Genomic DNA, 26,825 nt, shown 5'->3' with positions numbered 1-26,825 from the left:
GGATGCTTCTGAGATTGGAGCAGGGGCTGTTTTGTCTCAAAGAAGTTCTGATGGCTCTGTGATGAAGCCATGTGCTTTCTTTTCTAGAAAGTTTTCGCCTGCTGAGCGTAATTATGATGTTGGCAATCGGGAGTTGCTGGCTATGAAGTGGGCATTCGAGGAGTGGCGACATTGGCTTGAGGGAGCCGAGCACCGCGTGGTGGTCTTGACGGATCACAAGAATCTGACTTATCTCGAGTCTGCCAAGCGGTTGAATCCTAGACAGGCTCGATGGTCGCTGTTTTTCTCCCGTTTCGATTTTGTGGTCTCATACCTTCCTGGTTCTAAGAATGTGAAGGCTGATGCCCTTTCTAGGAGTTTTGTGCCTGATTCTCTGGGAGTCCCTAAGCCGGCTGGTATACTTAAAGAGGGGGTAATTCTGTCTGCCATCTCCCCTGATTTGCGGCGGGTGCTGCAGGAGTTTCAGGCTGATAGACCTGACCGTTGTCCTGCGGAGAAACTGTTTGTCCCTGATAGATGGACTAGTAGAGTTATTTCTGAGGTTCATTGTTCGGTGTTGGCTGGTCATCCTGGGATTTTTGGTACCAGAGATTTGGTGGCTAGGTCCTTTTGGTGGCCTTCCTTGTCACGGGATATGCGTTCTTTTGTGCAGTCCTGTGGGACTTGTGCTCGTGCCAAGCCCTGCTGTTCTCGTGCCAGTGGGTTACTTTTGCCCTTGCCGGTCCCGAAAAGGCCCTGGACGCATGTTTCCATGGATTTTATTTCAGATCTTCCTGTCTCTCAAAGGATGTCTGTCATCTGGGTGGTTTGTGATCGCTTTTCTAAGATGGTCCATTTGGTACCCTTGCCTAAATTACCTTCCTCCTCTGATTTGGTTCCACTATTTTTTCAGCATGTGGTTCGTTTGCATGGCAGTCCGGAGAACATTGTGTCTGACAGAGGTTCCCAGTTTGTCTCTAGGTTTTGGCGGTCCTTTTGTGCTAAGATGGGCATTGATTTGTCTTTTTCTTCGGCTTTCCATCCTCAGACAAATGGCCAAACCGAACGAACCAATCAGACTTTGGAAACCTATCTGAGATGCTTTGTTTCTGCTGATCAGGATGATTGGGTGACCTTCTTGCCATTGGCTGAGTTCGCCCTTAATAATCGGGCTAGTTCGGCTACTTTGGTTTCGCCTTTTTTTTGCAATTCTGGTTTTCATCCTCGTTTTTCTTCAGGGCAGGTTGAGCCTTCTGACTGTCCTGGTGTGGATTCTGTGGTGGACAGGTTGCAGCAAATTTGGACTCACGTAGTGGACAATTTGACGTTGTCCCAGGAGAAGGCTCAACGTTTCGCTAACCGCCGTCGCTGTGTTGGTCCCCGACTTCGTGTTGGGGATTTGGTTTGGTTGTCTTCTCGTTATGTTCCTATGAAGGTTTCTTCTCCTAAGTTTAAGCCTTGTTTCATTGGTCCTTATAAGATTTCTGAAATTCTCAATCCTGTGTCATTTCGTTTGGTCCTTCCAGCTTCTTTTGCCATCCATAATGTGTTCCATAGGTCGTTGTTGCGGAGATATGTGGCGCCTATGGTTCCCTCCGATGATCCTCCTGCTCCGGTGTTGGTCGAGGGGGAGTTGGAGTATGTGGTAGAGAAGATTTTGGATTCTCGTATTTCAAGACGGAAGCTTCAGTACCTGGTTAAGTGGAAGGGCTATGGTCAGGAGGATAATTCCTGGGTTGTTGCCTCCGATGTCCATGCTGCCGATTTAGTTTGTGCCTTTCATTTGGCTCGTCCTGATCGGCCTGGGGGCCCTGGTGAGGGTTCGGTGACCCCTCCTCAAGGGGGGGGTACTGTTGTAAATTCCGTTCTCGGACTCCCTCCTGTGGTCATGAATGGTACTTCGGTGAGTTCTGTCCTTGGACTCCCTCTGGTGGCTTTGAGTGGAACTGCTGGTCCTTGAGGTTGGCTTGCTCAGCTGCTCTCGTTTGTTGCAATGCTGGCTTCCCTATTTAACTCCACTCTGATCGTTACTTCATGCCAGCTGTCAATGTCTCAGTATTGGTTCAGATCTCTCTTGGACTTCTCTGATGACCTGTCTACTCCAGCAGAAGCTAAGTCCCTGCTAGTTCATTTGTTGTTACTGCTTCCTGAATATATTTCTTGTACTGCTAAATTCTAGTCCAGCTTGCTATCATGATATTTCCTTGCTAGCTGGAAGCTCTGGGGGTGCAGAGTTGCACCTCCACACCGTGAGTCGGTGTGGGGGTCTTTTTGCATACTATGCGTGGTTTTTTTGTAGTTTTTTTGTGCTGACCGCATAGTTCCCTTTCCTATCCTCTGACTAGTTAGTGAAGACTGGCCTCCTTTGCTGAAACCTGTTTCATTCCTGTGTTTGTGACTTTCCTCTTAACTCACAGTCAATATATGTGGGGGGCTGCCTTTTCCTTTGGGGAATTTCTCTGAGGCAAGGTAAGGCTTCTATTTCTATCCTTAGGGGTAGTTAGCTCTTAGGCTGTGAAGAGGCGTCTAGGGAGAGTTAGGTACGCTCCACGGCTATTTCTAGTGTGTGATAGGAGTAGGGTTTGCAGTCAGCAGAGTTCCCACTTCCCCAGAGCTTGTCCCTATTTCTAGTTTAATCATCAGGTCATTCCGGGTGCTCCTAACCACCAGGTCCATAACAGTACAGCTGGCCCACAAAGTGTTAATGCATCTCAAAAGAGGGATAAGAGAAGTTCTGAGGCCATTTTTTTTTCTTTGAAGTGTGTTTTGTCTTTCTTTTCCCCTTAACCTCTGGGTGGTTCAGGACTCAGGTGTAGATATGGACATTCAAGGTCTGTCCTCTTGTGTGGATCAACTCGCTGCAAGGGTACAAAATATTCAAAATTATGTAGTTCAGAATCTGATGTTAGAGCCTAGAATTCCAATGCCTGATTTGTTTTCTGGGGATAGATCTAAGTTTCTGAATTTCAAAAATAATTGCAGACTGTTTCTTGCTTTGAAACCTCGCTCCTCTGGTGACTCCATTCAGCAAGTAAATATTATTTCTTTGTTACGTGGCGACCCTCAAGACTGGGCATTCTCCCTTGCGGTCAGCAGAGTTCCCACTTTCCCAAAGCTTGTCCCTATTTCTAGTTTAATCATCAGGTCATTCCGGGTGCTCCTAACCACCAGGTCCATAACAGCGCCCCCCCGAACGATTTGGCGGGCTGGGGCCACCCAGGCTAGCACTGTGCTAACAGTGCGTGCAGGGTCATACGTGGGCGGGGCTTGGTGGTCCCCAGCCGGCATCAGGGAGGAGAGACTCCCTGCCGCTGCAGGGGACCAGCGCTGCGCCTGGGCTGATTGCCCGCGCCGCACCCCGGTCCTCCTGAGCGGCTGGCGCGCAGCCGAGGACACCGAGAAGGCGGCGGGTGGTCCCCTGCCTGCCCCAGCAAAGCCGTGGGGCTGTAGGGAGGAAGTGGGGCCAGAAGTGGGCGTGTCCCACATGGCCCGCACTGCACTCTGGGAGGCAGGGCGGGCCTGGACTGTGTGAGAGGGGGAGGCTTCCACTAAGCGCGTCCGGGCCCCGGGCTTCAGAGTGGGGACCGGAAGTGACCGGGGCCCGGGCGCACTCGTAGTATGGCGCCCGCCGCGCCCCCCGGAGCCGTACGTGGGGCAGAAGCACGGCGGCTTGGCAGCGCCGGCTCCGCTCTGACATGCAGGTGCTCGGGAGGAATGCCCCGAGCATCTGCCTGGCGGTGCCACTGCACCATGGTAAGCAGGAGCGCCGAGGGCTGAGAGCGGGAGCCCCGGGGGACTGGGGTCTGCAGTGGACAGGGCCGATAACATGGGCAGGTGAGTGGGGGTTAGCAGCGCAGGGGTGACAGGAGAGAACGAGGCCCCAGGAGGGTAGGTGTGCAGGGACGGAGCCCTGGGGGACGACGGGGAGGCTAGGGGGTGAGGAGAGGGCACAGGAAGGTGAGCACCCAGGCCAGAATTAAGGGGTCGCGACCATTGCTCACCTTCCTGTGCAGCTCCCTGCTGTAGGGCCTCGATCGTAGGGGCAGCCATGGTGGTCAGGATGTCCGGGACAACAGCTTCCAAGGGTCAGCTGGGGAGAAAGAGGGAGAACCTGGTCCCGTCACTAGAATTTAACCCCTGAGGGTGTGGCCAGACTCCCCTCCTCTCCCCTGTTGGTCCACTGGGCGTCTCAATCGTGACATCAGCTGGGGAAGTAGTGGGAGGGGGGAATTGGGCACTGCACGGTTTTCCCATCTGGCTATCCCTTAAAGGGGCTCTGCAGTCAGAGGCACGTTCCTTATACAGTACCGTGCCTACCAATATATGTAATTATTTATAGTCAATAATCTACAACCTCATAATTAATAAATGGGAAAAATAGATCCTAATAGTAAAATGCATAGTTGCAATTCATAACTATGGTGTGGAAAAAAAGCCAAACAATAGCCACACAAATGTCCACCTCGGATGGTCAGAAGTGACGGTCTATAAGACATGAAAAATCAACAAGTACAATGCAGCAATGAATGCATACATGCATCAACGACTCCTAGCGGTCATTACAATTCATCATCTGATGAGGTAGATGGACAACTAGTACAGTACAGGGTGTAAAATATATATAAAAAATGATGGTCATATGAGTAAATGTATCAAATATAAAAGGCAGAGGTGATGCAAAACAGCCTACCAGGCACAATTAATAATTGCTGTCAGGAAATAGGAAGAAGAAGTTCTGATTACTTTAATTACATATACTGAGCTCTCAGCTGCAGTTTCCTGTGCCTGCCAGCAGATGGCTGGAATCCTAAACCCCTCATTTCCCCCCTCCTTCAAGAATTTTTATGGCTCTGTGCTGCAACAGACAAGTCTCCCTACACTCCCTATCCCCCCCTCCCACCTGATACTGGCCTAAACTGGTACAGAAAGCATGGGATTCTATTGTTCTCTTAAGGTTACAGATATTGGCACAGATCAGGGTTAGAGAGGATTATATCGATATATCTCGATGTCCATCGAGAGATCTATAACTCCTTGAAATCACTTGAAGCTAAACCCAATGAGTGCAAGGAGAGAGTTTCTCCGTAAGCGGGTCATGTAACTACACCGTGTTTACACTTAAAAGAATCCCTCCGATGTGGTGCATCTCCTTATCATTGAGTCGTTCGTATACAAGGTTCATACAGCGAGATATGTATAAAAATGGTTTGTCATAACTCTGAGAAAAGAGGAGTGCATTTCATAACTCAGACCACTCCTTGATCTCACAACCAGAGGGCATATCTTAACCCTGCTGAGTTGTGAGTCAGTCTTTTGTCCGGGGTCTAGCTGCCATACAGATGTGTGATATGCATCTTGATGTGTCTCCTGAGCACACGGACAGCCATGAGTTGAAATGATCTGAACGCTATTTAAGTGTTTTTTCAACTTTAATCCCATTTTCTTTGTAATTTTACTGTACATACAATACTTGTCTTCTTTATAATATCTTTTTATACTTCTGTAAACACTGCCTACGTTTTTTGGAGTAAAATATAAAATTACTAGCTTTGTCTCTCCTTGCTCTGTAACTAACTGTCACGTTCTCTGAAGTGAATTTCGCTACTAATCTGGGTTGGCTCCGGACCCGTTAATAATTAAGAAATCAGAACTGGTGGCAGCGGAATTTGTCCTGTGCATTTGGGAGCCTTTGTAGCGACCGGCGGCGTAGATAATTATTGTTCCCACCTGAGTGGGAGTAGTTATATCGCCCTCGCTGCAGTGTGCCCATTAGCCAGTACAAAGTAAGGCAGCCTTTCTGGCGACTAATTATCATAGGTGCAGTACCCTGTCTGACCTGAGGGTAAGGGGGGCCCCAGAGAGCTGCAAGTTCCAAACCGGAACACGGAAGTGGGATATAGATAAATCTCCTTCAGAAAGAAACAGGGGCAACCAAACAACCCCGGTTCATGAAAAATTGGTGTGAGTAGTGGGGATGATAAAGGTATCCTCCCCTTGAACTGTGACAATTGCTAATTAGTGATGAGCGATAAATGATAATCTTCCATTCTTATAGACCTGCGGACAGTGATCTATATATTTTTTATTTTTCTTTCTCTTTCAGAGTCGCTTGAATAAACCTGTTATTGGGATTTTCTCCAGGGAAGGAGAGAGTCAGTATTCCTGGCTGGTGAACGCGCTTATACCAGATCCCTTCAAAGATAATGTTCCTAAGTTCCGACCTTGCTTTATTAATAATGAAGGATCCCAGCAGTTCTGTGAGGTCGTATCTCAGTGCACATTCGCTATACTGTATCACAGCAGGCCCAGGACCTGTACAAGTATGACCACTGTAATGGGATCCCTATATGATAAAGAGCTGGATCATCTCTCCTCTAGACTTGGTAAGAGGTGGATGATTGTGTGATGGCGAGTGATGCTCCTATGTATGATGATTAAGAGCTGGAATACCTCTCCTCTAGATTATGTAAAAGATAGAGGATAGTTTGGATCAGAGTGATTGTTCAATATATGATGAGGAGAAACAAAATCTCTTCTCTAGGCTTGATAATAGATGGAGGATTTTGTTAGCGAGAATGATCCTATGTATTATAAGTAGTTATAAAAGAATTTCCCAAAAATTAATTTTCAGTTTGATGTGTCCAGTTTAAATAGTCCAAAGCTTCCATATATTTTTTAATGGCTTTCAGCTTGATCTCGAGCCATGGCAACTTGATGGATGAACGCTCTGTAGGAAGATGGATCTTGTGCAAGCTCCACCAGGTTCTTCTCCCCTGTTATCTTGATAGTAACAAGCCATCGGGCTAGTAATGGCGAGGTGTCTATAAGACTCCTATCCATTACTAATCCTATAGTTATATGGTAACTAAAGACACAGAAAAAAACACAAAAATAGAGCTTGGTTTAAGTTGATACACATGCAGCACATAAATGCATATACACATTGGCCATAAAACATACAAAACCTACTAGAAACAAAATGAGGAAAAAACCCTGCTGTAACTAAAGAAGTAGAAAGCAAGTGCATTTAAATAACTGAGGGTTCTTAGTAATACTGTTTTTGATCAAAAATAGCATAATAGCTGTCCCACCGTCATTAAGGTGCCCATGATCGGGACTGAACCTATACTGTCTAATATTAAAACAAGAGTTGACCTTATTGTGTGAATAAGGGCAGACAAAAGGACCGGGCCCCAATCTATGGACACCAGTCAGGGGAAGCTTTTAAATGTAATTATCAGCTCAGGAAAGGGAGGCCACACCCCAATTTGCACAGAATGCAAAAATACAAAGAAAAACACAAAAATTGAGCTTGGATTAAGTTGGTATACTTGCAGCACATAAACGCATGTTCACGTTGGCCATAAAGCGCACAAAACCTACAAAAACAAAATGAACTGAAAACCCTGCTGTAACTAAATAAGTAAAAAGCAAGTCCATTTAAATAAACCGTTGTCAAGGTGCCCCTGATTGGGAAGGAATGACGGTTGGGATAGATTTATTAATAATAGTTTTGATTACATTATAGTCCCCAATTCAATGCAAACAAATGAATGGTTTATCTGAAATTTCATTTTTTCTCCTGTTCCTATCATGACATGCCCGGGATGAAATGAGATCCCGCTGATCTTTAGTGGAAACTTAAGTTCTCTATTCAGCATCCAATTGGGATATCCCCTTTATTAAATTTTTTACAAGATTTTACTAAATCATCCTTGAGATCCTTATTGTTATTACAATTACGACATTAGTAGAGTCTTACTAACTTGTATTTGTATATTTTTTACATATTGTTCATATATGTTTCTTGTTTCAATTCTTGTGGATACATTTTTCTGTATTTGTAAATGTTTTTACATGCAATAAGACCTTTGATCATGTGACAAGACTTTGTAACCTGATTGGCACCAAGATCCTTTTTATTTCCATTGGGTCTATGGTAGTTTAGCTTTGACAAAGAACGCAGTCGAAACGCGTCGCTTTCCTCACGAGGGTCATGGTGATGTCCAAGGAGCTTTTTTGTACTTTTTAATTTTAATGATTCTGGATTAAAGTTTTCTTTTATGAAGAAGGAGCTGCAACATTTGCTTTTTTTTCTCGTAACCACGTCTCATCAGGATGGAGTTCCGTGCGCCCTCATAGGAACAGTGAGCTAGCTATTTCTTCCTTTTTCTTGTATTCAACGTTGATTGCCATGCACCCGATTCTTTGCTCCTAAATTTTGGACTCACCACCCAAATAATTAAGTGAGGTTAACATCTACCGTTGTCAATTTGCATACAGCTGAATTATGTCGGATCCTGCAAAGGATCGTCTCCAGAAGGCTGCAAAAGTATTTTCTGATATGCCTGATGAGAACTTTGATTCTTCTGATGCTTCCAATATGTTGACTCAGTTACAAAAACTAATGATTCAGGAAACAAAAACGTCGTGGGATCTCACCACTTTACAAAATTATGTTTCCAAGGACATGGTTCCTAGAGGACTGAGAACTAAAAAGAAATCTACCACTAATTTCTGTGAACAATTTTCAAATGAATGGAACAGTATTCTGAGCACCTGTTCATTAAATCTAATGCACCTTATCATCAAATTTGAAGAGACAAAATTGTCAGACATTCAAAAAGATATTGATGAAACTAAACAAAATGTGAAAATGCGCAATATAACAATTGAAAATAATGAATTTTTTTAAAAAACACAGGAGGGTACTGTCAAATTGGAAGACGAAATTATGCTTAGAAAAAAACGTAAATTTCAACGAGATTTAGAGGATTATTCATCTAATAAAATTTATGACTGGAATGAATGAGAATCCCTGTCCAGAACACCTAGATCTATTTTGAGAAATATTAACTACACAAAGAGACAAAACAAACGATATGTGAGTTTCAGCTCACGTGAAGGTGATTCTGGCGATAATAATCTCAGCATGTCCGACATTTCCCTCAATGAATCTGTTTGCTGCAATTCAGGTAAACATTCCAGCAAGACAAAAAAACAGAAAAGGCACGGCGGGCGCAAACACAGAAGGCAGCTCAGGCATGCAGACACGCCGCAAAAAAATCACACCAAGATAAATGCTGAGAATGTTTTAAATTTATCCTCAAAAGTTTTTTCCCAGGAACAACTTGAAGTGTTTTCTTATGGACTAAATTTTGTTCCTGATAGCAATTTCAACTTATTTTCAACCATTCTAGACATCAACAAATTTGCCTGTAATCTCACAATCAAAAAATATTTTGGGTCGGATTAAATTGATATTGGGCATGACATAAATGAAAGGAAAGAAAACGAATTTCATACAATAGACTTTCACGAACAAGTTTCTTTTTTGGCTTTACAGGAATTACAAGATGACAATGAAGAATCTGGGGACATTTTTAATCAGTCAAAGAATTTAAAAGTAAAAAAATCCATTTTTTTATCTCATTCAATCGAGAGCGGACTGTATGAATAGGTTCCAGGAAGTCATTGAACGGGAACTCAAAAATTTGAAATATGGTGACGAGTTTGTGAATGGGAATAGTAATGTATACAATAAACAAAAAAAGCTATCCAGGATATTAGAAATATGACTGACATAACAATAAAAATGAGTGACAAAGGTGGATATGCAAATTGCCTCTTCTGACAAAGGTGGAGAAATTGTTGTTATGAATTCTGTGGATTACAGGCATGGAATCTTAAAGTTAATATCTGACGTGACTACCTACAAGAATTTAATTGTGGATCCTACCATTACATTCAAGAACAAAATGGATAAAGTCATTGAAGATGGTTTGACTTTGGGGGTTCTCTCCAAGAAACAGGCCGCATTTCTGGAAATTTCACATCCTGTTATGCCCATATTACAGGGATTGCTCAAGATTCATAAAGAAGGGAGTTTTCCCCCAATGAGACCCATAGTCTCCAGTATAGGTTCTATTAACGAACATATGGGACAATGGCTTGACTCTTTGTTACAACCGCTGGTTCTCAGAATTCCGGGAAACATCAAGGATACCAAAGATGTCTTAGACATTTTATTGTGCAAAAAATGGTCATCTGATTACACTTGGTTAAGTTGCGATGTGATATCACTTTACACATGTATACCCCACAATATAGCCATGCAAGCTTTGCAATTCCATTTAAATCATTACAGTTGTTATTCTCAAGATCTCACAAATTATATTTTACAGGTGACTTTTTTCTATTGACCCATAATTTTTTTTCTTTTGATCGTGAATATTATTTACAATATACGGGAGTGGTGATGGGAGCAAAGCTTTCACCTACTTTAGCTAATTTGGTCATGGCTATGTGGGAATATTATTTTCTTTTTGCACCTACTAATTAGTTTTCCCCTTTTATTTTTTGGTATGGCAGATACATCGACGATGCATTAATTATATGGAAAGGAGATGTATCTGCCATGCAGGGTTTTGTTGATTAAATTAAAAATAATGATTATAACATAAAATGTACACATGTTCATGAGGAGTTTAAAATTTATTTTCTAGATTTAGAATTAATGGGTGTTCCCGGCCAATTAATTTCAACCAAGACCTTCTCAAAACCAATGACAGGGAATACAATTTTGCATGCTGACAGCAGTCATCCAAGACACACGGTGAAGTCCATTCCTGTTGGCGAATTCACGAGATTGAAACGTAATTGTAATAACAATAAGGATCTCAAGGATGATTTAGTAAAACCTTGTAAAAAAATTAATAAAGGGGATATCCCAATTGGATGCTGAATAGAGAACTTAATATAGTTTCCACTAAAGATCAGCGGGATCTCATTTCATCCCGGGCATGTCATGATAGCAACAGGAGAATAAATGAAATTTCAGATAAACCATTCATTTGTTTACAATATAGTCCCCAATTCAATGCAATCAAAACTATTATTAATAAATCTATCCCAATTTTATATGAAGATCCCATGCTGGTAAAAGTTTTACAAAATGGTTGCAATATTGTAGCAAGAAGGGCACCCACACTAGGGAATATTTTATCCCCTAGCATGTTTATCTCCAATAAACGACAAGGAACATGGTTAGAATGTAAAGGGAGTTATAAATGCGGCACATCAAATTGCACTACGTGCAAACAAATGGTTACAACCAAAACATTCAGAAATTACAACAACACTAATTCATTTAGGATTCAGGATTTCATCAACTGCAATACACGATTTGTCGTATATAAAACTGATTGTATCACATAATAAAGCCTATGTAGGATGTACCACTAGAAAATTGAAAACTCGCATTACCGAACATCTACTGTATATGACATCTCTAACATCAGAAACAACAATCGCAACATATCTTTCGCAGCAAAACACTTCATAGATCATCACTCACGTAACATCAATTCGTTAAGAATCACGGGTTTAAAAAAAATTAAAATTCTGCTTTGTGGTGGCGACATTAGTAGCATCTTACTAACTCGGGAAGCATACTGGATTTTCAATCTGGGAACCAGATTTCCCGATGGACTAAACAGGAGAAACAAGATTATGTTTCATTATTAAGAAAATACGACATATTACAGCTTATTAATTTGTATATTTTTTGCACATTGTTCATATGTGTTTCTTGCTTCAATTCTTGTGGATAATTTTCTCTGAATTTGTAAATGTTTTTACATGCAATAGGACCTTTGATCATGTGACAAGACTTTGTAACCTGATTGGCACCAAGATCCTTTTTATTTCCATTAGGTCTATGGTAGTTTAGCTTTGACAAAGACCGCAGTACAGTTGAAACGCGTCGCTTTCCTCACTATGGTCATGGTGATGTCCAAGGAGCTTTATTGTACTTTTGCATTTTAATGATTCTGGATTAAAGTTTTCTTTTATGAAGAAGGAGCTGGAACATTTGCTTTTTTCTATCACCCAATGTAGCCTGAGAATACTGTGTGAGGCTGGGCTGTGTGGTATCAGCCACTGTACAATCTTACTCCATAGACACCTGCTTGGCATGCAAAGCTTCCTCTTTCAGATCCTTCAGCGAACGCTTTACTCAACAGAGCAGTGGAATGGTTATGTGGCATCCCTGAAAGTTCAGACGCCACAGAGATACTGAATCTCAACTAGAATTATAGTATCCCAACTCTCTGGTAAGAAAGGAACATTGCATGCAACAAGAAAAAACTGGCATTTAAAATGTAGGATACAAAGAAACTGAAATTGATACAAAGGGATTTAAAGGGGAAAATTGAGAATGCCCGTGAGGCGTTCCATCTGAATTAAAGTAGAAAATAAATTGTCACACAACAATTCCATGGAGGTGAGGTCGGGCATGAAACAGCTAACTGGGTTTAAGGCAAAGCCGGAGTGTGGGGAAGTGGATCTGCCCTTGGCTAATGAAATTAATGAGTTTTTCAACAGATTCACCAACACAAGCACAGAGTCATCAGGAATGGGGGATGAAGCTGGGAAAACATCGGCAGCATTGACATTGGGGGATAAGCTGCCTGCTTTCACTGTCTCCCAAAGCGACGTGAGAAGACAGTTTAGTAGACTAGTCATTGGCAAAGCAGCTGGGCCCGATGGCCTCAGCCCACATGTCCTCAGAGCGTGCGCAAACCAACTGTGTCCTGTCTTCCAACACCTGTTTAACTGGAGCCTTCAATTACAGGGGGTACCAGAACTGTGGAAGACCACCTGCCTGGTGCCGGTTCCTAAGATCACTTTTCCGACTTCCCTACAAGACTATCATCCAGTGGCCTTAACATCACATGCTATGAAGTCCTTGGTGAGGATAATACTTGCCTACTTGTGACCGAGGGTGAGGGCTTCTACTGACCCCCTCCAGTTTGCATACCAGCAGAGATTGGGGTGGATGATGCGGTGGTGTCTCTACTACACACAGTACATTCATTCTTGGACAATGATGAATCTGTAGTGCGCTCCATGTTCTTTGACTTCTCAAGTGCTTTCAATACCTTACTGCCGCCCTTACTACATAATAAGATGACTGATATGGCGGTAGACGAGGGGATGGTGAACTGGATAAACGACTACCTGAAGGACAGGCTGCAGTGTGTAAGGATGGGGGAGGTGGTATCTGGCAGTGTACGGAGCAGTGCTGGAGCCCCTCAGGGTACAGAGCTGTCGTCCTTCCTCTTCACATTGTATACAGCTGACTTTCAGTATAAATCAGATTTTTGTCACCTCCAAAAATTCTCAGATGACTCAGTGATTGTAGGGGGCATTGTGGGGGGCCGGGGGTGGAGGAATATAGAAGGGCGGTTTCTGACTTAGTGGATCGGTGCCGGACTAACTGTCTAGAACTAAATGTAAAGAAAACCAAGGAGATGGTGGTGAGTTATAGAAGGAAAAAGGAGAATTACTTACCAATTATTACTGCTGGCCAGGAGGTGGAGATGGTTGAGAGCTACAAATATTTGGGGGGTCACCTTGACAGTAAACTCGATTGGAGGTGTCATACGGAAAAGGTTTACAAGAAGGGAATGAGCAGACGGTACTTTCTTCAGAAGCTCAGGCCATTCAATGTGTGCAGTAAAATGCTGGAAATGTTCTACCAGTCCATTGTGGCAAGCGCCATCTTTTTTGCTCTCATATGCTGGGGCAGTAGTGTGCGAGTATCTGACGCTAATAAGCTCAACAAACTTATCAAGAAGGCAAGTGCGGCTGTTGGCCTCCATCTGGGCTCTTCTGAGGAGGTATTGGAGGATAGAATTCAGAAGAAGTGTAGGGCTATAATGATCAATAATACACACCCGCTATACGAGCAGAAGAGCACATTCAGCAGCCGTCTAATCCTACTAAAGTGCAAGAAGGAGAAATTCAGGAAATCGTTTGTACCTCCTGCTATAGGGATGTATAATAATTTCCTAAGGGTGGTAGACAACAATGACTGATTGCTGGTGTACTAATGTCAATAAACAGTGACTTATATACCTGAACTACCCACTTTTATTTGTTATGTAATGTTGGGTTGGTATACCTGTGCAAGATTTGTGTCCTAATATTTTATGTACTGCTGTTTGTATTGCTGCTGTAATACCGTAATTTCCCACTGGGATCAATAAAGTGTATTGTATGGTATCGTATTGTACAGAACTCTAACACCTACATCCAACACCACACTTCTCCAGTCAGGGCACCTGGGCGTACACTAAGGGATGATGGCATCATCCCAGGCTGGAGAGGGTTAATAGGTAGAGGGTGTGGGTGGAGGAAGGTAGGAAAGGGGGAGCTAGGACACAGAGTTAGACACAGGGAATTGGAGAAAGGAAGTGGAGCTGAGCAGATGTGAGGGTCTGCAGCTCCTGACATGTTGGAGGGAGAAGGAAAGCAAGAAGCTCCCAGGAAGCTATAAGAGACTATCCCCACGGATACTACAGAATCTTGGGACTATGAACGGCGGCTGATCGTCCCTTACCCATTTAGGGAACAATTATTGAGAATTGCCCATGAAATTCCTTTGGCCGGACACCTTGGAATACAAAAGACTAAAGCTCACCTGACACATAACTTCTATTGGCCCAAGATGGGGACAGATATTGCCAATTACTGCCGATCATGTGTAGTTTGTCAGAGAGTTGGAAAGTCCGGGAATATACAGAAAGCTCCATTGATACCACTGCCTGTGATCGATGAGCCTTTCCAGCGAGTGGCTGTGGATATCATAGGGCCACTTGCAATCCCTAACAGCTCCGGCAAACAGTACATCCTCACAGTGGTGGACTATGCTACACGATACCCGGAAGCTGTGGCACTATCCTCCATCCGAGCAGACAAAGTGGCGGATGCTTTACTGACTGTGTTCTCTCGTGTGGGTTTCCCCAGGGAAATGTTGACCGATCAAGGAACCCAGTTCATGTCTGATCTGATGGAAAACCTCTGTGAAAGAATACAAGTACAGCATTTTGTGGCCAGCGCCTATCATCCCCAAACCAATGGACTCTGCGAGCGTTTTAATGGAACATTAAAGCAAATGCTCAAAATGCTGGTGGAGCCTGAAGGGAGAGACTGGGAGCGGTACCTCCGCCATCTGTTGTTTGCCTACAGAGAGGTACCCCAGGCGTCTACTGGATTCTCCCCCTTTGAACTGGTTTATGGGAGGAGGGTCAGGGGGCCACTTGATTTGATTAAGGACTGTTGGGAGGGCGACCCCGAAACTATGGGAGTCTCAGTAGTCGAATATGTACTGCAGCTCAGGGAGAGAATGCAAAAACTGAGCAACCTTGCCCATGAGAACGTGACTCAGGCCCAAATCAACCAGAAGGTCTGGTACAACCGTAATGCCAGACTGAGGGCCTACGAGGAGGGGCAGAAGGTTTGGGTGTTGGTCCCTATGTTACAGAATAAATTGCAGGCCGCATGGGAGGGGCCATATACTGTACATAAGCGGCTGAATGATGTTAATTATGTGGTGACTCTAGATGAGCATGCAAAGCGTCAGAAAGTATTTCATGTAAATATGTTGAAGGCTCATCATGACAGGGAGACCTGTGTCTTACCTGTCTGTAGCCTGCCTGAAGAGGGGGAGGCTGATCTGTTACTAGATGTGGGGGCCGGGACTCAGTACATGGAGTCCCTGGAGTCAGCAGAGTTTAACCCTAAGCTATCCCACAGTCAGAGGTCTGAGCTGATGGGGGCGCCCAGCGAGTTCACCGAGGTCTTCACAGGGGAGCCTGGGAGGACACACTTAGCAGTTCACCATGTGGACACTGGTACTAACCCCCCAGTACGGCAGTCTGCATACCGGGTGTCAGCAGAGGTGAAGGCACACATAGAGGAGATGCTGAACCTCAAGGTGATACAAAAATCCCAGAGTGCCTGGGCCTCGCCTGTGGTTCTTGTCCCAAAAAAGGACCGTACTGCCCGGTTCTGTGTAGACTACAGGAAACTAAATGTTCTGACTAAATGTGAGTTCTACCCCCTGCCGAGGATAGATGAGCTGTTAGAGCAGCTAGCTAAAGCATCATACCTCACCATCATGGAACTAAGTAGAATTCTGCACCTAAGCAGGAAACTCCTGCCCAGAGAAGTTGCTTATGCCACCATTGAAAAAGAATGTTTGGCAATTGTGTGGGCTCTGCAGAAGCTGCAACCATACCTCTATGGGCGCAACTTCACCGTGATCACAGATCATAACCCACTGAGTTGGCTCAACCGAGTAGTTGGGGACAATGGGAAATTGCTTAGATGGAGTTTGATACTTCAGCAATATGATTTCACAATTCAGCACAAGAAGGGAGTTGATCATGGCAATGCCGATGGCCTTTCTCGCCAAGATGGGCCAGAACCAGATACGTGCTCAGGAGCTGACCTGTAAGTCAACCCCCATGCATGTTCATAAGGAGGGAGGTGTGGTGAAATATGTGTATATATATATATGTGTGTGTGTGTGTGTAGGGACATCTGTCTAGTGTTATATGTGTGCCTAGTGATAATGTAACATCTGTCCTGAAGGCAAGTCGCACCTAGGTGTTAAGGTACCGTCACACTAAACGATATCGCTAGCGATCCGTGACGTTGCAGTGTCCTGGCTAGCAATATCGTTGAGTGTGACACACAGCAGCGATCAGGATCCTGCTGTGATATCGCTGGTCGTTGAACAAAGTTCAGAACTTTATTTGGTCGTCAGACCGGCGTGTATCATCGTGTTTGACACCAAAAGCAACGATACCAGCGATGTTTTACACTGGTAACCAGGGTAAACATCGGGTTGCTAAGCGCAGGGCCGCACTTAGTAACCCGATGTTTACCCTGGTTACCAGTGTAAAATGTAAAAAAACAAACAGTACATACTCACCTTCGCATCCCCCAGCGTCCGCTTCCCACACTGACTGAGCGCCGGCCGCAAAGTGAAAGTACAGCACAGCGGTGACGTCACCACTCTGCTGTTAGGGCCGGCGCTCAGTCAGTGCAGGAAGCGGACGCTGGGGGATGCGAAGGTGAGTATGTAGTGTTTGGTTTTTTTTACATTTTACGCTGGTAACCAGGGTAAACATCGGGTTACTAAGCGCGGCCCTGCGCTTAGCAACCCGATGTTTACCCTGGTTACCCGGGGACCTCGGCATCGTTGGTCGCTGGAGAGCGGTCTGTGTGACAGCTCCCCAGCGACCAAACAGCGATGCTGCAGCGATCGGCATCGTTGTCTGTATCGCTGCAGCGTCGCTAAGTGTGACGGTACCTTTAATAGGTGCTTCCTTGGAATTAGTAGACATTGTGTCTCCCTATCTCACCAGGAGGTCTGGCTAAGGCCAAGAACAAAGGAACGCTTGACACCTCTGAGTGCTTGGAGGGGAGATGTTAATTGCTTGGAGGTTAGGGTACTGTCACACAGTGGCACTTTTGTCGCTACGACGGTACGATCCGTGACGTTCCAGCGATATCCATACGATATCGCTGTGTCTGACACTCAGCAGCGATCAGGGATCCTGCTGAGAATCGTACGTCGTAGCAGATCATTTGGAACTTTCTTTCGTCGCTGGATTTCCCGCTGTCATCGCTGGATCGTTGTGTGTGACAGCGATCCAGTGATGCGTTCGCTTGTAACCAGGGTAAACATCGGGTTACTAAGCGCAGGGCCGCGCTTAGTAACCCGATGTTTACCGTGGTTACCAGCGTAAAAGTAAAAAAAAACAAACAGTACATACTCACATTCCGGTGTCTGTCCCCCGGCGTTCTGCTTCTCTGCATTGTGAGAGCCGGCCAGCCGAAAAGCGAGCACAGCGGTAACGCGGTGACGTCACCGGTGTGCTTTCCTGCTGGCGCAGACACAGTGGAGAGAAGCAGAGCGCCGGGGGACAGACACCGGAATGTGAGTATGTACTGTTTGTTTTTTTTTACTTTTACGCTGGTAACCACGGTAAACATCGGGTTACTAAGCGCGGCCCTGCGCTTAGTAACCCGATGTTTACCCTGGTTACCCGGGGACCTCGGCATCGTTGGTCGCTGGAGAACTGACTGTGTGACAGCTCTCCAGCGACCACACAACGACTTACCAACGATCACGGCCAGGTCGTATCGCAGGTCGTGATCGTTGGTAAATCGTATAGTGTGACAGTACCCTAAGCTATTCCTGGGAACGATCTCACAAGTGTCTCCAGAGGAAAATAATATATATTCATTAGTAGAGCGGCCGTGCCCAATCAAACAGGCAGCAGTTATGATATTGTCCTGAGGGGCTGGTCTAGAAACCTGACCTCAGATCAAAGTTATAAATTTAGACTGCAGACAGAGAATTGTGTTCACATGTTGGGGGCAGCCTGAGAAGCTGGTGTGATCCAATCTACATTCGTCCTACCCCAGGGAGCAGAAAGCAACTACCAGTTAAGGTACCTTCACACTAAACGATATCGCTAGTGATCCGTGACGTTGCAGCGTCCTGGCTAGCGATATCGTTTAGTTTGACACGCAGCAGCGATCAGGATCCTGCTGTGATATCGCTGGTCGTTGAACAAAGTTCAGAACTTTATTTGGTTGTCAGACCGGCGTGTATCGTCGTGTTTGACACCAAAAGCAACGATACCAGCGATGTTTTACACTGGTAACCAGGGTAAACATCGGGTTACTAAGCGCAGGGCTGCGCTTAGTAACCCGATGTTTACCCTGGTTACCAGTGTAAAATGTAAAAAAAACAAACAGTGCATACTCACCTTCGCATCCCCCGGCGTCCGCTTCCCACACTGACTGAGCGCCGTAAAGTGAAAGTGAAAGCACAGCACAGCGGTGACGTCACCGCTCTGCTGTTAGGGTCGGCGCTCAGTCAGTGCAGGAAGCGGACGCCGGGGGACGCGAATGTAAGTATGTACTGTTTGGTTTTTTTACATTTTACACTGGTAACCAGGGTAAACATCGGGTTACTAAGTGCGGCCCTGCGCTTAGCAACCCGATGTTTACCCTGGTTACCCGGGGACCTCGGCATTGTTGGTCGCTGGAGAGCGGTCTGTGTGACAGCTCTCCAGCGACCAAACAGCGACGCTGCAGCGATCGGCATCGTTGTCGCTATCGCTGCAGCGTCGCTTAATGTGAAGGTACCTTTAGATGATTTCTGTAAGTTTCTCCTGTTTATTTTGATACTGTTTTGCATAAGTTGTATGTCTTTTTATTATCATATTTTTATATCTTTTCTTATTGTAAGCACTGATTCTTTTGTTATTAAAGTATAAACTTTAACAAGTTGAACCTTGAATGTTCTAAAAGAATCCATAGCCTGAGGTGTGTGAGCCTTATGAGTGATAGACATATTTTTATTAGTAGAATTATTTCTGGGACTCATCGCCCGTGTGTTCGATGAGTGGTGGCAGCGTGTATGAGCGGGTGTGTGGCCTGGGTCGGTGTGTGATTTATGCTCCCATTACAGCAGAGGACAGAGGCTGAATGCTGGACTGAGAGAGGGGAGATAGATTAACCCTCGCAGGCACAACCCAAGTCACGTGCTGAGAGAGGGCACGTGACGAATAAGTGACACCACGGAGTAGGGATCCGTGACAATTCGTGACACCTTGTCTTCAGTCAAGGAGGCCGGCATTTCCCCCCTGCAGCAGATGGCACACAGCCATCACTCAAGTCTTCTTGGCGCCGGGCGCCGCCTCCTCGCCGCTGTTTTGAAATGATCCGGCGCCTGCGCTGTTTTCTCCTGCCTTGGTAGTATGAATAAATAAGAAGACACTGCGGGGCTGGGATTCACAGGCAGGGCAGCCGCACAGGCGCAGTCAGCTAGACTGCATATGAGGACGGGCAGCGCTCACTGCACCTGCCCAAGGCAGGAGAAAAGAGCGCAGGCGCTGGATCATTTCAAAACAGTGGTGAGGAGGCGGCGCCTGGCGCCAAGAAGATTTGAGTGACGGCTGTGTGGCGTCTGCTGCAGGGGGGAAACGCCGGCCTACTTGACTGAAGACAAGATATTTTGGACAAATTACAAAACTGATTATTTCTCTAGTTACAGCACCCAGAACTAAAAGAGCCACCTTGTCAGAATGCAGCATTACTGCTGCACAAGTTGGCTCTTTTAGTTAAAAACACCTGGGGGGGGGTGTGACAGGTTCCCTTTAATACATCCGGTGTCATGGTGATGACTGGTGAGATGTGCTGTTATTAATACGTCCGGTGTGATGGTGGTGACTGGTGAGATGTGCGGTTATTAATATGTCATTTGTGATGGTGGTGACCAATAATTTGTGCTTTGTGCACAGGGAAGAAGAACGTCATTGTGGTGATAGATGACCTGGATGACAGCAATGAAAGTAAAAAAAAACTAATTTTAGAGAATCATTTGAATATCAGAGAAAAGGCTCAAGATCTTTTCCTTATCAGCTACAAAGAGAAGTCATCATATGAACAGATCCGTCAAACAATGGACATGGCACAAGTAGAGCGGAAAATTCAGTTGTTGCGAGACTTTGTATCGAAGTTGAACACCGGTATTTTAGTCATTATATTCTATTACGTTTAGGAACTATCTATAATCAGATTACCAAATATTCAGTAATATCAGTAATGATGACATTACTGCCTGTCTTCTGCTTCCAATTAGTGTGATTTTTGCATCAGTTATCGGGGACCTTATAATCGGGAATGTTTCTTCCTATCATCATTTATTTGACACCTGTTAATTTGTTTCTGCAGAACAAAAAGTCCACATTGATGAATCCTGTGTTCTTGGAAAAGGTAGCTTTGGGACAGTATACAAAGGGTTATTTAACGGCACAACTGCTGCAATAAAAAAAGTCACCTGTGAAGAAAACATGAGAAAACACATACTGCTTGAAGTGGTCCTGACCATGTAAGTGATGTGACCTCTCAAGGAACCATGAGTGTAGAATGAACCAGTGCTGATCTCAGTTCCTGAAAGCCCGTCAATAGAAGTGACTGGTGGGTTTACACAACAGGTACATGTAAATGAGGTTAGAATGAGGTGCCAAAGGCCCACCAGTAACTAACTCCAGGGACCCACTTTTCAGCTACATGCAAATGTGACATTATCTTTAATCACAAATTTATATAAAAATGAACTGGGTTGATTGTAAATGAATAAGATGCTGCCTCTGTCTGTACATAGTGATTCAGATATTCTATATTGTACTGCTCATATAAGAGGGTGGTGTCTCAGTTCTGCACATAGGCCCACCAGAGGATTCTCTTTTTGTCTTGTAGACAAAGAGCCAAAATATCTGTTTGGATGCAGCTACTCTGCCAATCACTTTAAGGTTAAATACCAGCAGTACGGCTCACCTGTGTGTAAACTGGCCCCCGGCAGTAATTGTGTGAGTGGTCCGCCATTTCTAGGTCAGGGCCTGCTACAGAACTTTTATGTTGCTGGTATGTGTTTGCCACATTGTACCTTGAACTGCAGCTTTCTTTGTCAATTTCTTCGCACTTAATGCCTTCCTGCTCCCACTAACTATTGCATACAATAAGCCAGACCAGTCCTTAAAACCAATGTCCATTTTATCTTCATCCAAACTAGTAAACAAGGAATAACAGGTTATACCTTCTCCTCATCTTTCACACAATACACTTGCTCCATTCTGAAAGTTACAGTCTGTTCCTGGCAACTAGTACTGCAAGGCACATGTTGAGATGTTCCAATTGCCTACGTTTTTTTAGGGGTAGGGTTATTCGGGTCAACGTGTTACGTACTGATCCCGATACCTGGAGCCTTTAGCTAAGACGGTCCCAGGGGCTGTTCGTTGAGACAATGCTCCCTGTTTGTAGTACTCACAGCAGGGTGCTACCTTCTTCCTAAAGCCCCCGTCACACTAAGCGAGGTCGCTAGCGAGATCGCTGCTGAGTCACAAGTTTTGTGACGCAACAGCGACCTCAGTAGCGATCTCGCTATGTGTGACACGTAGCAGCGACCAGGCCCCTGCTGTGAGATCGCTGGTCGTGTCGGAATGACCTGGACCTTTTTTTGATCGTTGCGGTCCCGCTGGGTAGCACACATCGCTGTGTTTGACACCTTACCAACGACCTCGTTGACGACTCAGACACCGACACATAGGCATGCATTTGCGTTGCCTTTTCCGCACCCCTCCGCTCCGATTGGTGGTCGCTACTGCGTTCTGATTGGCGGTCATGCCTTCAACAGAAGGCGACATAGTAGCGCTTCTATCCTTTGTTCCTGACCGCGTGGTGGTTTGCAGATCATTGTAGAGTTCTCCGGCCTGCGACTCCTCTTCGATTTATCTATTCTTCAACGGTTCTTCTGACACCTATATTTTGTGCACGGTAGGTATCGTTTGAGGTCTCAAATGCATTTTCATTTTTCCTTAATTTTTAGGGGACCAACTAATTATCTGCTATCATTGCTCTGGAGGGAGGGAGGGCTTGGCTGCTATCTGTGTACATATACTTTTGCACGGGCTGCCATTTTAGGGGGTCTTGTGCGTGCACACCCATACAGCATGTTTTCTGTCATGCACGGTAACGGAATGGAGTGCATTTATTGTTTTTTTGTTTTTTTTATAACTTTCTCATCTTTTTATTTTATTTGTTTCAGTTTGCAGCATCATGAACAATGCGCAGTGTGCTGTTGTGTTTGCTGCATTGCTGGTTGAGGAAGCTCGACGTCAAGATGAGGCACGGATGCTAGAGAGGCGTTCCAAATGAAAGCGTTGCATGTGGACCAGAGAGTGGCTGCAGAAGAGGTCTGATTTGTCCCACATGCAACTTGTAAGAGAGCTTCAGGAGAAGAATCCTCATGATTTCCGCAACTATCTGCGGATGTCAGAGGAATCCTTCAAACATTTACTGGAAAGAATTACTCCACTGATTCAACGGAAGGATACAGCGATGCGTGCTGCCATCCCGGCAGATGAAAGATTGGCAGTCACGCTGCGATTCCTGGCCACCGGGCGCTCGCTGCAAGACTTGCATTTTTCTTCAGCCATTTCAAGGCCCCTGCTCAGCGTTCTAATTCCAGAGACATGTAATGCGATTTTCCAGAGTCTACGTAGCTACATGCAGTTTCCCAACACGGAGGAGGAATGGAAAAAGATTGCCTCCGATTTTGAGCAGCTTTGGCAGTTCCCTAACTGTGGTGGGGCTTTGGACGGGAAACATGTCCGGATCACTCAACCACCGAACAGCGGATCCTATTTCTTTAATTATAAGGGCTATTTCAGCATCATCCTGATGGCCCTTGTTAACGCGAATTACGAATTTATAAATGTAGATGTTGGAATGAACGGAAGGGTTTCCGATGGTGGTGTTTTAGAGCACACACTCTTTGGAGAGCATTTGAACAACTGTGACCTTCACTTGCCTCCCAACTCTGAGACTAGAGGCAACCTTAATTTTGTTTTTGTCGGTGATGAGGCCTTCCCGCTTCATCCCAATCTTATCAAACCGTTCCCCTAAAAAAGTCTAACAGAGGAAAGAAGAATTTTCAATTACAGCTTGTCAAGGGCACGTCGGGTTGTAGAAAATGCCTTCGGTATCATGGCCAATCGCTTCAGAGTTTTCCACACGTCTATTAACATGAAGCTTGAATCGATAGACTCCGTTGTTTTGGCTTGTTGCGTGCTTCACAACTTCCTTCACCGTCGCGATGCATTGGCGTACAGTCCACCTGGCTTCATGGACTCTGTGGGCCTAGTAAATGGGGAAGTGCAGCTCGGTGAATGGCGCCCAAATGATCCCACAATTGCAGGCCTTCAACCATTGGGACCTGGCAGAAACACCCACGATGCGAAGACCTGCCGAGACAACTACTGCCAATATTTTAACGGTCCTGGGGCTGTTACTTGGCAGCATCAGAACTTATAGTGGGCTACTACTGACATTTATACACTATTTTAATTATTGTAATGATTTGTCTAATAAACTGTGTGTTTTACTTTGCAAAAGCTTTGTTTCTCATTCTTTCAGTAGTAAGGGCCCGTATATACATACGTGTACTCATATGTATACAGATACATCCATATACACATACATAGAAATCTACACAGATATACAGATACCTACATATACACATACATACTCACAGACATACAAATATAAATACCTATCTAAAAAGAAATATATATCCATACATAAAACCACCAACACTCCAGTCTTCCTGTGCAAACGGAGACGCTGTATTGATAATGCGTCACTTTTCGAACGCAGCAGCGTCTTCGGTCTGACCTGGAGATATTTAGAATTCAGCCCGCTTCCTTCGCGCACACAGTAGCGTCCTGTAATAAACCTGCTGGAGACGTTGATGCGTCGTGGGCGTGGTTTACGGCGTTGATGCGTCGTGGGCGGGGTTTACGACGTTGCTGCGGCCTAGCTTGTTACAAGAGGCGGCAAAATGGCGGCCAGGAGACGAGCAACACCATGGGGCGACGCAGAAGTGCGCTACTTAGTTGCAGAGGTGGATGCAAGGGATTATGGGTGTCATGAGCACTCTGGACATCCAGTCCTCCACAAGCAGGCTGTGCTGCGGAGGATCAGTCGGGGCCTAGCCCAGAGATTTGGGGTGCAGCGCTCCAGTACCCAGATCCGGAAGAAGCTGGCGGATCTGCAGTACAGGTCCAGTGAGCGTATCGCCAGCATCCGGTCACAGAGCCTGCCCCATCGTGGTGAGTGGCGTTAAGATAGGTTGGCATAGTATATGGCGGCACATTAGTTACAACAGTAATTACAGTGCAGCAGCTCAGGTATGTAATAAGTTATTTTTTCTCCAGCACCTGCAGACCCGGAGCCCCAGCCGGAGTCACCTACAGGCTCGTCACCTACAGGCTCGCCAGCATCACTCCGTGATATGGATGCAGCCTTGTCTCCCGGTAATTCTTGCACATAAAAAAAGGTCCATGCAACTTGTAAAGGATAGGGCTGTCGTGTACTATGAAGTGTTGTATCTTTCCCTAGCCGGTGATGCCAGAGGATCCGGGTGGTCCCTTAGCTCGTCATCACCCAAGCTAACCGGAAACCATAAGTGTTAAATAACAAACACGTACCTGATAGTTAGATGCATGTACAGAATAAGTTTTACCATTCCCTCCATAGAAATCCCTACATTAGAGGACCTCCTGGCTTTACACAGGAGGATGATGGCGCCACAGCGGACACTGACTGATGCAGTCAAACAGCACGGAGTGATGCTGGCAAGTTTTGTGGCTGCCCAACAGCAGGGCGGCAGCCACTAATTTTTTTGTTGTTGTTGTTTTTATATTTTTGTTTTTTGTTGGTGTTATATTTTTTATCGTTATAAAACAAAATTTAAGTTTATATCCGCTGTTGTGTACGCTTTGTTAAAAACAAATAACATGTTTCATCACTCACACTCATTATATGTATGCATCTGTATACATGCACCCAGCCAGCGGCTGGCTGGCAAATTTTAGCCTGGGGGGCAAGTGCAGCGCCCCAGAGTCCTGGTCGTTGCAGTACTGTTGCTCTGCCACTAAGGGGGGCTATGGTACGTCTGATGGCACTGAAGGAGTTCATCTGACCAGGTATCACAGACACCAATACACTTCACAGTCTGGCCTCCAGGGGGAGCTAAGGGTTGTATGTATTAGGCCACTCCTCACAGTCTGGTAAAACTGGGGGTTAGATAGGAAGTTAGATCAGAAAGCTGACTGGGTTGGAACCAGGCAACACCTTGTGGCAGAGGGTGTTGTAGGGGAAGATTAAGAGGGGTCCCTGTCAGGGGTGGGATCCTGACAGAGGCCTAGCAACCAGAGAGAACGTCACGGGACCGCGCCTGCATGATATAGCGGCGGTACCCCAAGAAAGGATAAGAAGCGAGGTATATTGTGCTGAGTGAGAAACGAGATCAACGCAACAAGGAGAATACCAGTAGGAGTCGTGCTGTAAGACGAGGCAACATCCTACTGAGGCGCATAACCGGTGGCCGGAACGCCGAGGAAGTACTTAGCTCCAAGCAATACTTCAAACCTACGGCAGGACAGTCAGTTATAGGCGGGCTGTCTCACCCAATTGACCTAGGAAAACACAGGGGGGTAACAACAGGAGTGGGGCGACGCTCGAGTCCCGGAAGAGCTCCGAGCCTCCCCGTCATACGGGTGCGTCCTTACCATAGCATCTGGGGGACGTAGAAGAACATCAGAATTAAGTTGTGAGGGAACACGAGAAACAGACACAACAGTTCTGGGTACTATCCCGTAAGCACAGCAGGGGAGGACCACAACACACAAGCGCTAGAAGGAAGGCACAGATTTCCACCTGCAAAGGGAACTCTGGAGGTGCCATCGGACCGGCCGGACTTGCGCAGCCTTGTTAACCGTATTCCGGACTGAGGACTCAGAAGCCTTCAGTAAAGAGGTAAAGAGACTGCAACCTGGTGTCCTCGTTATTTACTGCAACCGGCACTTCACCGCACCATAACATCATCACCATACCTCCACTTTCATTGTACGCCCCTCAGCAGGGTCACGGACCGGGCCTAGCCACCGTGACAACCCCAGAACAGAGACTCAGAGGCCCGGTACCGGGTACCCCTCGGCCCTGCGGCAGTGGGGGCGCTGCACAAGCACACAGCAGTGGCCCATGAGTAGCGGCCCATCCTTAAAGGGGTCATAAGATCTTATGCTACATGTCTACATCTACAGTCACTATGTGTGACTCCTCATATCGTGCGCACTGTGCGCTGGGAAGATTCTCTGGCACCGGGATCAGGTGGTCTTGTGACCTCAAGCATGCGATACATATATATTCCCAGCCACATTCCGACTAGACTGTTTCTGGCCTTATCCAATACAGTTGCAGTAGGCCATTCAAGTCTAGTCGGAATATGACCCGCTGAATGACCACAGCACTGCGAGCAATGTGAGGATTCACAAGTCTGCAGTCACATACAGTAGAATGACAAACACACACACACAGCCCCACTGTATAATGACAAACACACGCACAGCCCC

At 45.6% G+C, this 26,825-nt stretch overlaps 1 protein-coding gene across 3 annotated transcripts in view; it reads left to right on the top strand.

The window, feature by feature from the left end:
- The window catches only part of LOC143785136 (serine/threonine-protein kinase dkf-2-like), a 372,992-nt gene that overhangs the window by 269,050 nt on the left and 77,117 nt on the right, over positions 1–26,825 (top strand). For 2 of the 3 annotated variants that reach the window (XM_077273814.1, XM_077273813.1), the window contains exons 6-8: positions 6,083–6,362; positions 20,151–20,378; positions 20,584–20,740. In XM_077273814.1, the coding sequence (XP_077129929.1) occupies positions 6,083–6,362; positions 20,151–20,378; positions 20,584–20,740 (665 nt within the window). The remainder of the gene's footprint in view (positions 1–6,082; positions 6,363–20,150; positions 20,379–20,583; positions 20,741–26,825) is intronic. The other variant, XM_077273815.1, reaches the window with a different exon arrangement.

The sequence above is a fragment of the Ranitomeya variabilis genome, chromosome 7 (genome assembly GCF_051348905.1).
Source record: "Ranitomeya variabilis isolate aRanVar5 chromosome 7, aRanVar5.hap1, whole genome shotgun sequence".
Taxonomy (NCBI): domain Eukaryota; kingdom Metazoa; phylum Chordata; class Amphibia; order Anura; family Dendrobatidae; genus Ranitomeya; species Ranitomeya variabilis.
The sequence above is the reverse complement of the archived record's forward strand: the minus strand, read 5'-3'. Positions and strand labels throughout refer to the sequence as shown.